The following is a 14,265-nucleotide window of genomic DNA, read 5'->3' as shown; positions in this document are numbered from 1 at the left end:
CTGGCTCCGGTGGAGAGCATCCATCCATCTTCGTACATTAATCCCAAACAAAGCTCAGATTAAACTCTTACGTAGTATTCAGGTTTACAGATAATTTGCTTTGGCCTGTTGATAAGGTGCAGGGGTCAGTCCTTGAGGTGCTGGTTGATAATTAGACATTTCCTTTTGATTTGAAGCAAACTATAGCAATAGCTGGGAAAAGGACCAGAGTTGGAGGATTGCTTGTCTGTTCTGGAGGTGGAGATGGGAAAGAAAAGAAGAGAAAGATGGCACCATATCCTTTTGTAAAAATTGCAAAAATGACTGCTAGAGGTGAGAGGGAACTGCCTCAGTAAGCTGTTTATTTCAGTACTAGATTCTTCGAGTTTGGAGGAATCTTGGGGGTTTAGTTAATTGGTCATTTTCTAGTTGGGGACATCATGGCTCTGAGAGGTTGACAACCCGAGATCTGACACCAATTAACAGCTGACATGTGTTGGAAATCCAGGTGTCTTTTATCCTTCACCGCTCCTCCAAAAGATAGCGGATTTCCATCTTGTGAATTTCTAAGGGGCTAAACGTATAACCTTGGAGTGGGGTTGCCTGTGAAAAGGCGCGTGTGTGTTCACGTAACGGGAAATGGACAAATCATAGTAACTGAGAGCTTCTATACCATCCACCAAGTGTAGGTGCTGACTGGAAATTATTGCTGTGTCTGGAATCATTTTAGATGTGCTCCCAAACCTTTAGTTTGCAGGACTCTCGTTGCCCTGCGCCCCTGAGGCTCTTCTGACTGCGTTTCTCCCTGGATTCATTCTATTCTGTCACTCGAGAGGATGGAGAGTGACTCTCTCTGCCTCCCGATTTCTGACTCTCCGGCTGGCCTTCCTTTTAGATGTCACGCGTGCCATTCAGGGGATGTCTAGCGGGTGACAACATCAACATCTCAGCACTTGGGGCTCCGTCTCCTGGCGCTCTTGAGTTTCTGTCAGTGCTCTGTGCCGTTGGTGTTGTCATCTTGTCCCTGGGCCCTCGGCTGCGCCCCCCCCCCCCCCAGGGTTGCCACATTGGCCTGGTTGCAGGTAACAGCCCGACGGCTTCAGATCCGACAAGCTCCAAAAGAGAGCAGCTCTAAGAACTCAGCGCCCTTGCCCAGACAGTGCACTTCCTTTACAGAAAGAGAGGCACCAGGAACCTCTTTTTCAAATGCATTGTGACAAGAGCCCCACTGCGGAGCTGCCCTAGCTTGAGGGGTGGAGTGGGGGGCCCAGAACCCGCCGAACCCCTCGACTCCGTCCCAGCCTCATCTGCAGGTGCACCAAAGGCACAAATGCAAGCCCAGGGGCTCAAGAAACGAAATTTGAAAACAGTGTCTAGACCTCTGTTGCTCCTTCTAAAGATGAGCTTTGGAGCCCGAGTGGTAGCTGCGTTGCACAGAGCTTCTCTTCTTTGGCAAATGGCTCCTTGAGTAATGGCGAAGAAGTCATTTCAGTCGTTTCTCTCTTTCTCATTCTAGCCGGTATGTCCCTGTGCGGGTGTGTGCACTTACTCAAGTTCAGTCGGCCCTAGATGGGGGGGGGGGGGGGGGGGTTGCCTGTCCCAGGCACAAGCTCAGTGCCGGATGTGCGTGATCTCATTAGTCTTTACAGCAGATTGAGGAGGGCTGGTCACTCGTCCAAGGTCATCTGTCTGGTGAGTGGTTTAGGGTGCATTAAAGACCGGATCGTTTTACCCTTTACCCGCCATCCAGGTTAGATGAAAATGGAACTCTGCGTGTCTAGGCCAGGCCAACTCACTTACTGTGCAAAGACTTAACTTGGCACCTGGCACCATATTCCTCATGAAGCAACTTCAAGAGTAAAGGTGTGAAGCAGAGCCAGCCAGCGTTAGAGGTGCCAGATATGGAGACGGCCTCTTGAACCATCACTCTGTCTTATATGGGTGTGGTATTTAGGCTAATTATTATAAGTAATCATAATTTAGGTAGTGCTAACAAGCTCAAGACCAAAGCTTAACTAATCCATAACGAGAGATCAGATCATCCAAAAATTCTGGGCTTTTCCACCCAGAGTTTAACATTGTGATTTTTACCATTCTTGAATATAGTTCATTCTTAGGTTTGACTTCATAGATCATCATCTCCTATTGAGAGGTTAGGCAAGGAAGGAAAACAATTAATTTTTCATTTGTGCTAGAAATCCTTTCATCTTCTCGGACCCAAGTTTCCCCAGGTCTGGTTTTTTTGTTGTTTTTTTTTTTTTGCAGTACACGGGCCTCTCACTGTTGTGGCCTCTCCCGTTGCGGAGCACAGGCTCCGGACGCGCAGGCCCAGCGGCCACGGCTCACGGGTCCAGCCGCTCCGCGGCACGTGGGATCTTCCCGGACCGGGGCACGAACCCGCGTCCCCTGCACCGGCAGGCGGACTCTCAACCACTGTGCCATCAGGGAAGCCCCCCCAGGTCTGGTTTTTAAATCTAAAGTCTGACTTCCTTCCAGTATTATTTTACCTTCTTATTAATTCTTTAGATGATGGAATATTAGAGCGTAGCTCATTAAATTTTCCTGCGTCTTCACCTGTGATTGGTGGCTGGGACTCGGGGAACAAGATTAAGATTCAAAATGATTTAGCTGTGTTACCTTTGATGAATGTAGACTGGAGATAGTTCAAGACTAATAAGCTCAGGGTAATTGACTTATGGGGGTAGAAACCCTGACGCATTGCAAAAAGGGGAGCCTGCAATAATGTCCAGCCGTGTGTCACATGATATGACACCATGTGGATTTAGTATCCGAGAGGCATGAGGTAATGGAGATTTCGTGAGGGTCAAGCTTTCGTTTCAGTTTGCTGTTGAATTTGGAAACATGCGATTGAAGCAGGACGAAATCCAGGAAAGAGCTACAAAAAGGATTAAAAGTTTGGAAGGTCGCTTCTATAAAGAAACAACCCACAGGTACTAGATTTCTTTATGGAGATAAGATACAGCTTAATTATAGCATCCAGCCATACGATTGACAACATTTATTCGTTTGTTTATTCAAGCTAATATTTATTAGCTACTGTGGAGGCATAAAGATGGTACATTCCCGCAGTGATGGAGATTCTGTATTTCAAGCTAGAATGAGTCAACATGTATTTGTACCTAAACACTGAGATTTCTTGAAGATTAGGGTTATAAGAACTTAGGTGCCTGGTAATTGAGGGAATATGTGGATTCCTGCTCAGAGCATAAATAAGAGTCAAATCTTATATTTATGGGGATGATTTGAGCATCATGGGGTGGTGGTTATTGTTTTTTAATAGTATTTATTTATTTATTTACTTGGCCGCACCAGGTCTTAGTTGCGGCACGCAGGAACTTTGTTGCCACCTGGGGGATCTTCGTTGCAGCACGCGGGCTCTTTAGTTGCGGCATTCAGGCTCTTAGTTGCGGCATGCGGTCTCTTTAGTTGTGGCATTCAGGCTCTTAGTTGCGACATGCGGGATCTGGTTCCCTGACCAGGGATCGAACCCCGGCCCCCTATGTTGGGAACGTGGAGTCTTAACCACTGGACCACCAGGGAAGTCCCCGTCACAGAGTTTTTGATACAAAAGCATAGAGGTCCTTTCTAGTCTTGTGATTCTGAGACGCCTTCTTTAAACACTGGAAGAAACAGAACAGTCGACTCTGGGAATTCTGATTGGATCATTGTCAAATCTGTCATTGATTCACTGAATCGTCCCGAAATGTTTCCTAAGGCAATACAATTCCTACCCCTCACTGCAACAAATCCCACTAGAATTTTTACTGGTGTTGCAATGATTCTCTGATTTAGTTCCTGAAGAATTGACATCATTACAACGTCTGGCTTCCAATCCATGACCAGACTACATCTCTCTCTTGTTTGAGGTCTTTCGTTTTTCTCAGCAGAGTATTAATACTTTTCATTGTACAGATCTTGTCCATCTTCCGTTAGATGAACACCCAGGTATTCGATGTCATTTGATGCCGTTGCGGATGGCATGATGTGAGGCCCTTGAAGGCACACCCAGTAACGCCCATCCATGGCTAAGACTTCTGCTCTCCATGGACACGAGAAGCAAGGAATAATCAGCTTTTCCTTTCTCAGGGAGTCCAGGCGCCTTGTCTAGCCACCCAGGTAGAAAAGGTATAATAGCTTCACTGCAGGAAACCTATTTCACAATCCAAACATGGCAGCGCAGAAATGATTCTCTGGTCTACCCTAAATCTCTCCAGTTGGCATTTCAGCATATTTTCCTTTTTTTTTTTTGTTTGGTTAACAGTCTGCCTTCCACAAGGGTTTCCTATCTAGCGGTCTGCTATTTGAATCATCAAGCAGATAGTTCTGTGCTGCGTATAAAAATATGTATAACTTTTATCAGGAGGGAATTTGCTCATGATACAGCCTCGAGTTCAAAAAATACAATACAAATCTAATTTTATTTTTAAAATATATGTGCTTAGGTAAAAGGGCTAAAAGAAAATGCAAGACAGTGGTTATCTCTGGGTGACTAGCTTATGGATTTTTTTTTTTTTTTAATGTGGTACGCGGGCCTCTCACTGTTGTGGCCCCTCCCGTTGCGGAGCACAGGCTCCGGACGCGCAGGCTCAGCGGCCACGGCTCACGGGCCCAGCCGCTCCGCGGCACGTGGGATCCTCCCGGACCGGGGCACAAACCCGCGTCCCCTGCATCGGCAGGCGGTCTCTCAACCACTGCGCCCCCGGGGAAGCCCTGGATTATTTTTAGACATGTCTACATTTTCAAAATTTTTATGATAAACATGCATTATCTTTGTGCTAAGCAAAAATAAGCGTTTTTAAATAGAAAATGTTAAAACTTTGTATTAAAATGGCTGGCTTAAACTTTACTTTCCCCTTCATGGTCTATTAAAGTTTGCTAGTGAAATTAAAATGGGTGTGTGACTTATCTTAAGCTAATCAAAGAAGAGGCGTGTAAATCTTCCCGCCTGTCCCTCTGACCAGCTGTAAATTCCCCGAAGTGCTGAGAATCCGCTCCTCACGCCTGGAGGTCAGAGCACCTGTTTTATTTCACACTCTCTTGATTCCTGGGATAAATCCCACAGTCACAGCGTGGGCTCCGGTTCAGCTCCTTTGTGGTCCAGATGTGCGTCCCCTGGTCAGCTGGCCTAGTAACCCCACTGTTAATTGACAGGTTCTCAGGAATCGGATAGCTCGCAGTCGGCCAAGAAAGACATGCTGGCAGCCTTGAAATCCAGGCAGGAGGCTCTGGAGGAAACGCTTCGCCAGCGGCTGGAAGAGCTGAAGAGACTCTGCCTCCGAGAAGCGGTAAGCATCGCCGGTCCGCCCTGTGGGGCTCTGTGTCGTCTGTGCCCTCATCTGTCCTCACGTATTTATAAAAGGCAAGGGTAGGCGTCCTAAAGGGCATAAGAGGGAAGCCAGCCCTCTTCTGTTGGCGACCCCCAGCCCCCGGGATAAGCCCCTCAGAAACAGGAGTCTTGGACCATAATGAAAACACTCTGACAGCAGTGAAAGTGGGTCCTGGCAGAATCCCAAGAGGGACCCCACTAGGGGCCAAATGACAAGTGGTAATAACAGTCATAATAACAGCTGTAAACAACAACATCTGCATGACGCCCCGTAGTTTGTAAAGCATTTCCTCGTGTGCTAGTTCCCACGCTGGAGGGAATGGTCTGCCAGCTTCCTGAGATCTTGTGCCTGAGTTTATCCTTGTGGTGGCTTCTGTTTCTCTTGAGTGTAGCTCAGATTTATCTTTGGAAATCGTCCTGAGGAGCACCTTTGGGGATCAGCAAGGAAGTCAGGGTTGCACTTGATATTGCACTTGATAGAAAATCCCCTTCAAAACTCATGATCTGGTCAATCTTTCACTTTTTTTTTTTTTTGGTAGATGATGCATTTTTTTCCTTTAGTTGTTGTTTGTTTGTTTGTTTTGTTTTTACAGTAGGTCCTTCTTGCTTTTCTGTTTAAATATAGCAGTGTGTATATTTCAATCCAAACTCCCAATCTATCCCCCCCTGCCTTTCCCCCCTGGTAACCGTTAAGTCCATTCTCTAAGTCTGTGAGTCTGTCTCTGTTTTGTAAATAAGTTCATTTGTATTATTTTTTTTTTAGATTCCTCATATAAGCAATATATGGTATTTGTCTTTCTCTGTCTGACTTATTTCACTCAGTATGACAATCTCCAGGTCCATCCATGTTGCTGCAAATGACATTATTTCATTCTTTTTAATGGCTGAGTAATAGTCCATTGTATACATGCACCACATCTTCTTTATCCAGTCCTCTGTTGATGGACATTTAGGTTGCTTCCATGTCCTGGCTATTGTAAATAGTGTTGCTGTGAACATTGGGGTGCATGTATACTTTTGAACCAAGTTTTTCTCCGGATATATGCCCAGGAGTGGGATTGCTAGATTGTATGGTAATTCTATTTTTTTTTTTTTTTTTTTTTAATTTTTATTTTTTATTTATTTATTTTTTTGCGGTACGCGGGCCTCTCTCTGTTGTGGCCTCTCCCGTTGCGGAGCACAGGCTCCAGACGCGCAGGCTCAGCAGCCATGGCTCACGGGCCCAGCCGCTCCGCGGCACGTGGGATCCTCCCGGACCGGGGCACGAACCCGCGTCCCCTGCATCAGCAGGCAGACTCTCAACCACTGTGCCACCAGGGAACCCTATTTTTATTTTTTTAAGGAACCTTAGTACTGTTCTCCACACTAGCTGTACCAATTTACATTCCCACCCACAGTAGGAATTACATTCTTCACACCCTCTCCAGCATTTATTGTTTGTAGAGTTTTTGATGATGGCCATCCTGACTGGTGTGAGGTGATATCTCATTGTAGTTTTTATTTTTTAATATAAATTTATTTATCTATTTATGGCTGCGTTGGGTCTTCGTTGCTGCACGCGGGCTTTTTCTCCAGCTGACACGAGCGGGGGCTGCTCTTTGCTGCGGTGCGCGGGCTTCTCATTGCGATGGCTTCTCTTGTTGCAGAGCACAGGCTCTAGGCGTGTGGGCTTCAGTAGTTGTGGCATGTGGGCTCAGTAGTTGTGGCTTACGGGCCCTAGAGCTCGCAGGCTTCAGTAGTTGTGGCCCATGGGCTTAGTTGCTCTGCGGCATGTGGGATTTTCCCGGACCACGTATCAAACCCGTGTCCCCTGCATTGGCAGGCGGATTCTTAACCACTGCGCCACCAGGGAAGTCCCTCTCGTAGTTTTGATTTGCATTTCTCTCTGCGATGTTGAGTGTCTTTTCATGTGCTTTTTGGCCATTGGTATGTCTTCTTTGGAGAAATGTCTGTTTAGGTGTTCTGCCCATTTTTTGATTGGGTCGTTTGTTTTTTGGATATTGGGCCACATGAGCTATTTGTAAATGAAATCCTAGCCTAGTCATCTAAAAAATCTTTTAATTTTAGGCAAAGCAATGCTTCCTCAAGTGGATATATACACAAGGCTCATGTCTCATTGGGATTTAGAGACTGTGGTGGGTCACTGTCTCTATTTGAACATCTATTTCCACCACCTTCTGCTTATTCCACACCTCCTTGTTATCATGTTTGAAGACTTGATTTTTTCTTTCTTTTTTTTTTTTTTTGGCTGTACGCGGGCCTCTCACTGCTGCGGCCTCTCCCGTTGCGGAGCGCAGGCTCCGGACGCGCAGGCGCAGCGGCCACGGCTCACGGGCCCAGCCGCTCCGCGGCACGTGGGATCCTCCTGGACCGGGGCACGAACCCTCGTCCCCTGCATCGGCAGGCGGATTCTCAACCACTGCGCCACCGGGGAAGCCCCTGAAGACTTGATTTTTTAACGCGTCTCGCGATGCCGTGCGTGTGTGTGTGCATACACGTGTGCATGTGCTTTGCACACAGACACCATGGGGTGGGAGCCCTCAGGAGAGAGAGCGTTCTGCATATAACATTACAAGGAGCTCTGCTGGTCAACAGTTCAGAAAGGGAAGTGGAAAGAGGTTCCCAAACTAAGTTGAAGAGCCCTACTCCCCTCCCCCCGGTCCTAACGCCTGGCCCCAGGAAGAATGAAACAAGGGGCCACAGAATGAGATCATAGTACGGTTCAGTTTGGCTTAATTATGCTCTGGATTGATTCAAACCGGAGCCGCTCAAAGCAGACCCACATTAGCGCAAATCCTTTGCAAATCTTGGGAAAGCAGTTGTCCCAGCTGGGGGATGTGCTCTGAGATACTGTTAATATCAGCAATCTTTTTGTAAAGAATACGCTGGAAGGATTGAGAAAACATGGGTGTGGGTGTCTGCATTTAATAATTTGTAAAGCCTTGTCGTGTTTTTAATAACGGCAGCATCCCTAAACCCAGCAGGGAAGTCAGCGTCAGAAAGCTGGCGAAACATGCCCAGGCAAGGGTAACATGCCTGGTGAAGGTCTCTGTGCCTCGCGTAAAAATAAAAGGAGAATAAGGAAAACAAAGCTCCTGCTTCTTACTGTGTGGACACCAGAAAACAGGAGTGCAGCAACAGAAGAAACTTCACGAGAAGCCGCCACATTCTCCTGACTCCTCTGTGGTTAGCGGGCAGGAGAACGTCTGTCCTGACTCTGTCCTGCGCCTTCTGGGTCACCTCCCCCCCCCCCCCAGCTAAGGGCATCCAGAAGTACTGTTTGTCCCCTGGGGTGTGGGGCAGCCAGAATGAGGTGCTGTGGGAGCGTCTGGCAAAACGTAACCGACATAAGAAGAGAAAGGGAACCCGGCCGAGCCCTCCTCAAGAGTGTGTTAAATTCCTCCTTCCCCAGGCGGCTCTCGTTACACAGGATGTCAGATTAAATATGGAGAATCAAGGCCTTGGACTCAAATACCTCCAAGCAGATGGTGGAAAATCAGTAGCTTCATTTTTGAAAAAGATATTTTGTTTTTAAACCACAGACTCTTTTTTTTCTTCTTCTTCTTTCTTAAAGTTTTATTTCATTATTCTGGGGAGGACTGGTACTCTTGCTGGGACAGTACAGATTCTCAATTTGCAGTAATTACTAATACAGCTGTTCACTATTTCTTTTACGTTGTAGTAGCTTAAATTCACAAACTTAGAGACAGCATTTAAATTTTTCATAGATTTTTAAAATTTTTTGTTTTATATTAGACTATAGTTGATTTGCAATGTTGTGTTAGAAAACCACAGGCTCTTTACAGTTATAAATCCATGGGCCATTTTAACAACTTTTCCCTCCTTTTTATAAGTTTCAAAGTAAAACAGAAAGTCCTAATAGTATGAAAGCCTCAATATGTTATTTATAGGCAGACTTTTAGGGAAGCAAGTGAAATGTTGCAGAATAAACACACAACTACTTGGGAGACATTTGAACCACGTTTAGAAAAAGAAGAAAAAAAAAAAACAGGGAAGAAAACTGCAGAGCATTTCATACTCAAAGAGTTGGGCACTGTGCTCTGAAATGCTTACAGTGCGGCATAAAAAGTCCAAGAGGTCACTTCCCAGTGGCCTGAACCCAGGATCGCCGCGAGTGGGTGTGCTCGTACGTGCCGGGTGTACCCCCCCGACACACACATACCCCAGTGTGTACAGACACACCCCCCAGTGTGTACACGCAGCCGTGGCACAGAGAAGCCATGTCACTCCTCCCGTTCGAAGGTCAGGCTGCCCGTGGAATCTGATGACCGGGGCTTTCCTGCCCTAACGAGGCTGCCCGGCACAGGAGCTTTCTGTGTGGGTGATGGATGTTCCCGAGGAGAGCCTGCCGTGGGTCTTTGTGCACCATCTGTGTTGATTTGGGCCTGGAGACCAGGGCTGGGCTCTGCCTGGAAGGGCCACCGGTCCCTGGGAGGCAGGCAGTGGGTCTCCCAGGGTTTTCTGGTCCCTGGAAGTGACTCCTCGCATGGACGCCTGGACTCTACCACGTGGATGAGCTGCTGACTCAGATATGATCTCTATTGAGCCCAGACATAAGCTGCTCATATAAAGCCTAATTCTAACCCTGAATCATCCCACAGACCTTCCAGCGACCGCCCGGGACCATTGTCACCACGGTGGTCTGTCGACTAAATCCACTGCCGTCATACTCCGGGCAGTTAGATTTCCAGAGCCCCGAACGCCCATACGCCAGATTTTCTTTTAAGTGGCCTTGTCAGTAATATGGATTATATTTTCAGTTTCGACTGAAACGCGTATTTGTACACATTGAGTGTCTTTTCAACTCGGCCTGTTCCTTGAGCATCTGGCCAGAGTAGAATAATTTTTACTCATACTCAGTTTCCAAGTTATAATGCCCTTTTCTGGAATTTGCCGTATAGATACCACGCTTCCTAAGAAAACTCATTTGAAAGACCCATTTTAAACGCAGATATTTGGTGCAGTGAAAGCAGCACAGAGTTTGGAGCCGGAAAGACCAGAGACCTCCTGTTGCCTCTGTGCTTGCTGGCTGTGTGGCGTCAACAGGTTTGTGGGAGACACGCCAGACACGTGTCAAATTAACAAGTGAATGAGATTCGGGTTTTTATGATGAAAATCAGTAGCGATTTTATTTATACCCGACAGGAATTTACTTTGGGGAGAATCTTTTCCAAGTGCCTCTGTTCTGGAAAGGAAGGACTATATTCTCCTCCGTTTTTGGAGAAAGGAAATTGTATTGCGTCAGATTATGGTTTCGAATCTGTGCATTGGATCTGTGCTTTGAAGTGTGTGTGTATGTCCTAGAAGCCAGTCGTGTACCCCACCCTGACTCCTTGTCCCCTCTTGCTGTCCCACTTCCGCAGGAGCTGACGGGAAAACTGCCCGTGGAGTATCCCCTGGATCCAGGAGAGGAACCACCGATTGTTCGAAGGAGAATCGGGACAGCCTTCAAACTGGACGAGCAGAAAATCCTGCCCAAAGGAGAGGTACGTGCTTCTCTCTGTGGCTGGACTGTCTTACACCCGCCTCCCTTGCCCGTTTGTGAGGGCGCCTCGGTATTCTATAAGGATGTTTCCATTCTACCGGATGCCATTTCCTCTTTCCTCCCGAGTTGCTCTCCTTTTACCTTTTCTTAAGTTAGCTGCTCGGTCGGTATGTGGCTCCCATTGATTGGATTGGCCACCTTGCGTTACTTTGTAAGCATTTTGATCTCTGTGGAGGCCGTGTGTCTAAGTCAACAGGCCTGTCGCGAGCAGCAACGTTAATGGGAGAATGGTCCATAACACTCATGTGTTCTTCTCCCGGCTCTTTGTCACTGAGAGCCAAGCGTACTGTCTGCTCTCTGACAGAAAACGACCAAAGAAGAAAGGACACTGAGGGCACACCAGCAGGTGCAGAGATGCCGCTGGCTGGGGAAAGACAGTCGGGCCTGCCCTCGGCCGTCCTAACTCCAGCCGGCTGCTAAAATCACTGCCCGAGCTTGAGCACCCCTCACTTTACCCTCTTTGGACTAAACCTCGGCGGGGGCTGGGACTGGAGAGTTCAGATCTGGGGGCAGGGGAGCCTTGGGTCTCCAGCTGGTTAATAAGTGATCCAGTGTCAAACCAAGAGAAATTCAAGGCCAGGCGCACCGCAGGCCCCAGGGGCACGTCCGGGAAACGTCTTTCCAAATTTATTCCGAATACAGTTACTCATTACAACGCTATTGAGTAGAGGGCTGAACAGGGCAGGAACCAAAGCCAGTGGAGACAGGAATTCTGTGCGCATTCAGTCTTTTACAAAGTGCGAGGAGCCACGTTCTCACGTGACACGTGCGGTGGGTTAGCATCGGGCTGAGCAGAGAAGGGAACACGCGTGCCCTGGAGACGGTGGAAGGGGTGGCTCGGTCTCCTGAGATCTGTGATAGCAGGTCCCCGTCCCCGGGTGCTGGGAGCACTGTTGGATGCGCCAGAATGCTTCACCCAGCTCTGGAGGCGCTTTTCCTCTTCTGTGAAATGAACTTTGGAACCCTCATTTCTCTCGCTGTTGACTGGGATTAAGAGAGCCGGTGCACGGAAAATACTCAGCTCGGCGCTGACACCTGCTGGACGCTCAGTAAACAGGAGGAGGTGTTGGAGAAGGTGTGCTGGGCTGGGGCCCGCCTGGGACTTTCCCGGGGTCAGAACTGGGGTGCGGGCCGCTGGGACTTAGGAAACCATCTGGTGGAGTATTTTTCAAACCCAGCTGTCATCGTAATTGCCTGGAAACTTCCAGTCCTCTTGTGCTGGGCAGACACCCGCACTAAAGGATCCGGGGGAGACCGCCCCCCCCCATGAATGAGCGCCACCCGCCTGCAGGCCGTTGTTCTTCCCGAGGTCCTGCCACACCTCCTCCTGGTGCCTCCTGCACACTTTCCAGTAAAAGACGACTCACGCGCCCTGAGAATCCCACTGCCTTCCTGTCTCCTCACCTGTCCCTGCAGACATCGCTGGGAAATGCCCGTTTCTCCTGGGAACGCCCTTGACGTCCTTGTTCACGCAAGGCAGGCGGCCATCTATGCAGACCAGACGGGCTGCCAGCCTCGTCCTTGGCTCGGTTTAGGTAGCAAGCGTTTGTCCTGGGCTCCCACAAAACTCCGGGTCGGTGTCTTGGGCCAGGGCTGCCCTGACAGCCCCCGCGAGCAGCTGCGAGGCTTTGTCCTTGTTGACTTGTTTCTCTCAAGGCCCCTGGCAGGAGTCCACCTTGTCCCTCTCCTCCAGGGAAGGAACGCAGCGGCCATTTGCAGGAACTGGGGAGTTTATTAGACCCTTAATGTTAATAATAGTTCCTTTAATGCTCACCTTCCACCGTCACCCCTGGACCCCCTCCCTTCAGTGCTCAAGGGGAGGTGAAGTCCAGCTCAGAGTTTTGTACCTGATGGAGGCACCCAACCTGGCACACGGGGCCGAGAGGCGAGGCTGTTGTATCGGCCTGTAATTCGGAAGGTCTCTTGGCCCCAGCAAACTTGGTGATCTCCTCCTCCACGGTTAAATCCGTTCCTTTCGGGCTTTAGCCAGAACGTGGACACCCCCCCCACCCCCCGCCCAGAGCAAGATGCGTGCTTGGGCTCCCCTGGCCTCGCTGGTCGGCGTTTGAAAAAGGCACCAGCTGAGCCACAGAGAAGCCACAGCGAGTACGCTGGCCCTGATTTCATCCTTTGGGTCCGCCAGGCGTCTTCTGGCAGCCGCAGCTGCATTTCTGCCGGGTCCGCAACTCCCTTTGAAGGGAACATTCATCCGTGGGCTCCTTTGGGCCAAAGTGAGGGGGGGAGTAGAGGAGGGAGGCAGGCACAGAGGAGAGGAAGGAGCGCCCAAGAGTGGTCCAAGGAGCAGGGGACCCGGCTCCACTACCGGCCGTCCACACTCGGGCCGCGGCCGCCGGTCACCCAGTGGAAGTTTTACGCAGAGGCGGGTGCGAGCGGACAGCCGGAGCTTTTGCGAAAAGAGCTTCCGGAGGACGCGTGAGTGAGTGCGGGCAAGGCCCGGCATGCAGGGCTCAAAATGCAAGAGGCCGAGGGCGTGTGTGCAGGGGGCCCCCACGGGAGCCCGTTAGCAAAGCCCGCAGCACTGCGCATGGGAAGGAAACACCAACCCAGTGGGCTCTGCATTGCCAGGAAGGCTGGGTCTCTGAGAGCCTTGCTGGAGACCCTGGAAATGAACCCTAGTGACCCCCCAGGCCTGCAACAAGGAAGCTCCCCGCTTCTCAGGGACGGTGCGTGTCTCCGGGATGGAACGGGGGCCCGAGAGTCTCAACAGTGGGCGTGTCCAGGGCCCTGGCCGCCGCGGGGCGGGGCCGGGTTGGCCTCCAGGGACGGAGGCTCGCCGGCCTGGCGCGGGGGCGGGAGGACGGGTGTCACCCCGCTCGGCATCCCGCTAAATCCTCCTACGTGTGGTCTGCTTCTCACAGGAGGCCGAGCTGGAACGCCTGGAGCGGGAGTTTGCCATTCAGTCCCAGATTACGGAGGCTGCCCGCCGCCTGGCCAGTGACCCTAACGTGAGCAAAAAACTGAAGAAGCAGAGGAAGACCTCTTACCTGAACGCACTGAAGAAGCTGCAGGAGATTGAAAGCGCCATCAACGAGAACCGCGTCAAGTCCGGGAAGAAACCCACCCAGCGGGCCTCGCTGATCATCGAAGGTCAGTGCCAAGCCCACTCCCCACTGCGGGTGCCGCCCTCCCTCCACCGACCCTCAGAGGACTGGGTCTTCGTCCAAGGCATGAACCGAAAGCCCAGCCCCCCGAGCGACCCAGCAAGCTGCTTCACTACCCTGTACCTTAATTTTTCCATCCATAAAATGCAACTAGAAAGACGTGGCAGCAACGAGAGCAATAACGTGCGCTCAGATCCAGAGATAGAAGGGATTTTACACAAATCAAACGATCATCGTCCCTCTCGATGGCC

At 49.8% G+C, this 14,265-nt stretch overlaps 1 protein-coding gene across 12 annotated transcripts in view; it reads left to right on the top strand.

The window, feature by feature from the left end:
- Positions 1-14,265, top strand: part of FRMD4A (FERM domain containing 4A) — a 663,610-nt gene that overhangs the window by 624,364 nt on the left and 24,981 nt on the right. For all 12 annotated transcript variants that reach the window (XM_067030461.1, XM_067030468.1, XM_067030469.1 and 9 more), the window contains 3 exons: positions 5,152-5,285; positions 10,711-10,833; positions 13,772-14,000. In XM_067030461.1, coding sequence (XP_066886562.1) covers positions 5,152-5,285; positions 10,711-10,833; positions 13,772-14,000 — 486 coding nt within the window. The remainder of the gene's footprint in view (positions 1-5,151; positions 5,286-10,710; positions 10,834-13,771; positions 14,001-14,265) is intronic.

This window comes from Kogia breviceps, chromosome 3, assembly GCF_026419965.1.
Source record: "Kogia breviceps isolate mKogBre1 chromosome 3, mKogBre1 haplotype 1, whole genome shotgun sequence".
NCBI classification, from domain to species: Eukaryota; Metazoa; Chordata; class Mammalia; order Artiodactyla; family Physeteridae; genus Kogia; species Kogia breviceps.
Note: the sequence above shows the minus strand (reverse complement) of the source record. Positions and strands in the feature narration are given on the sequence as shown.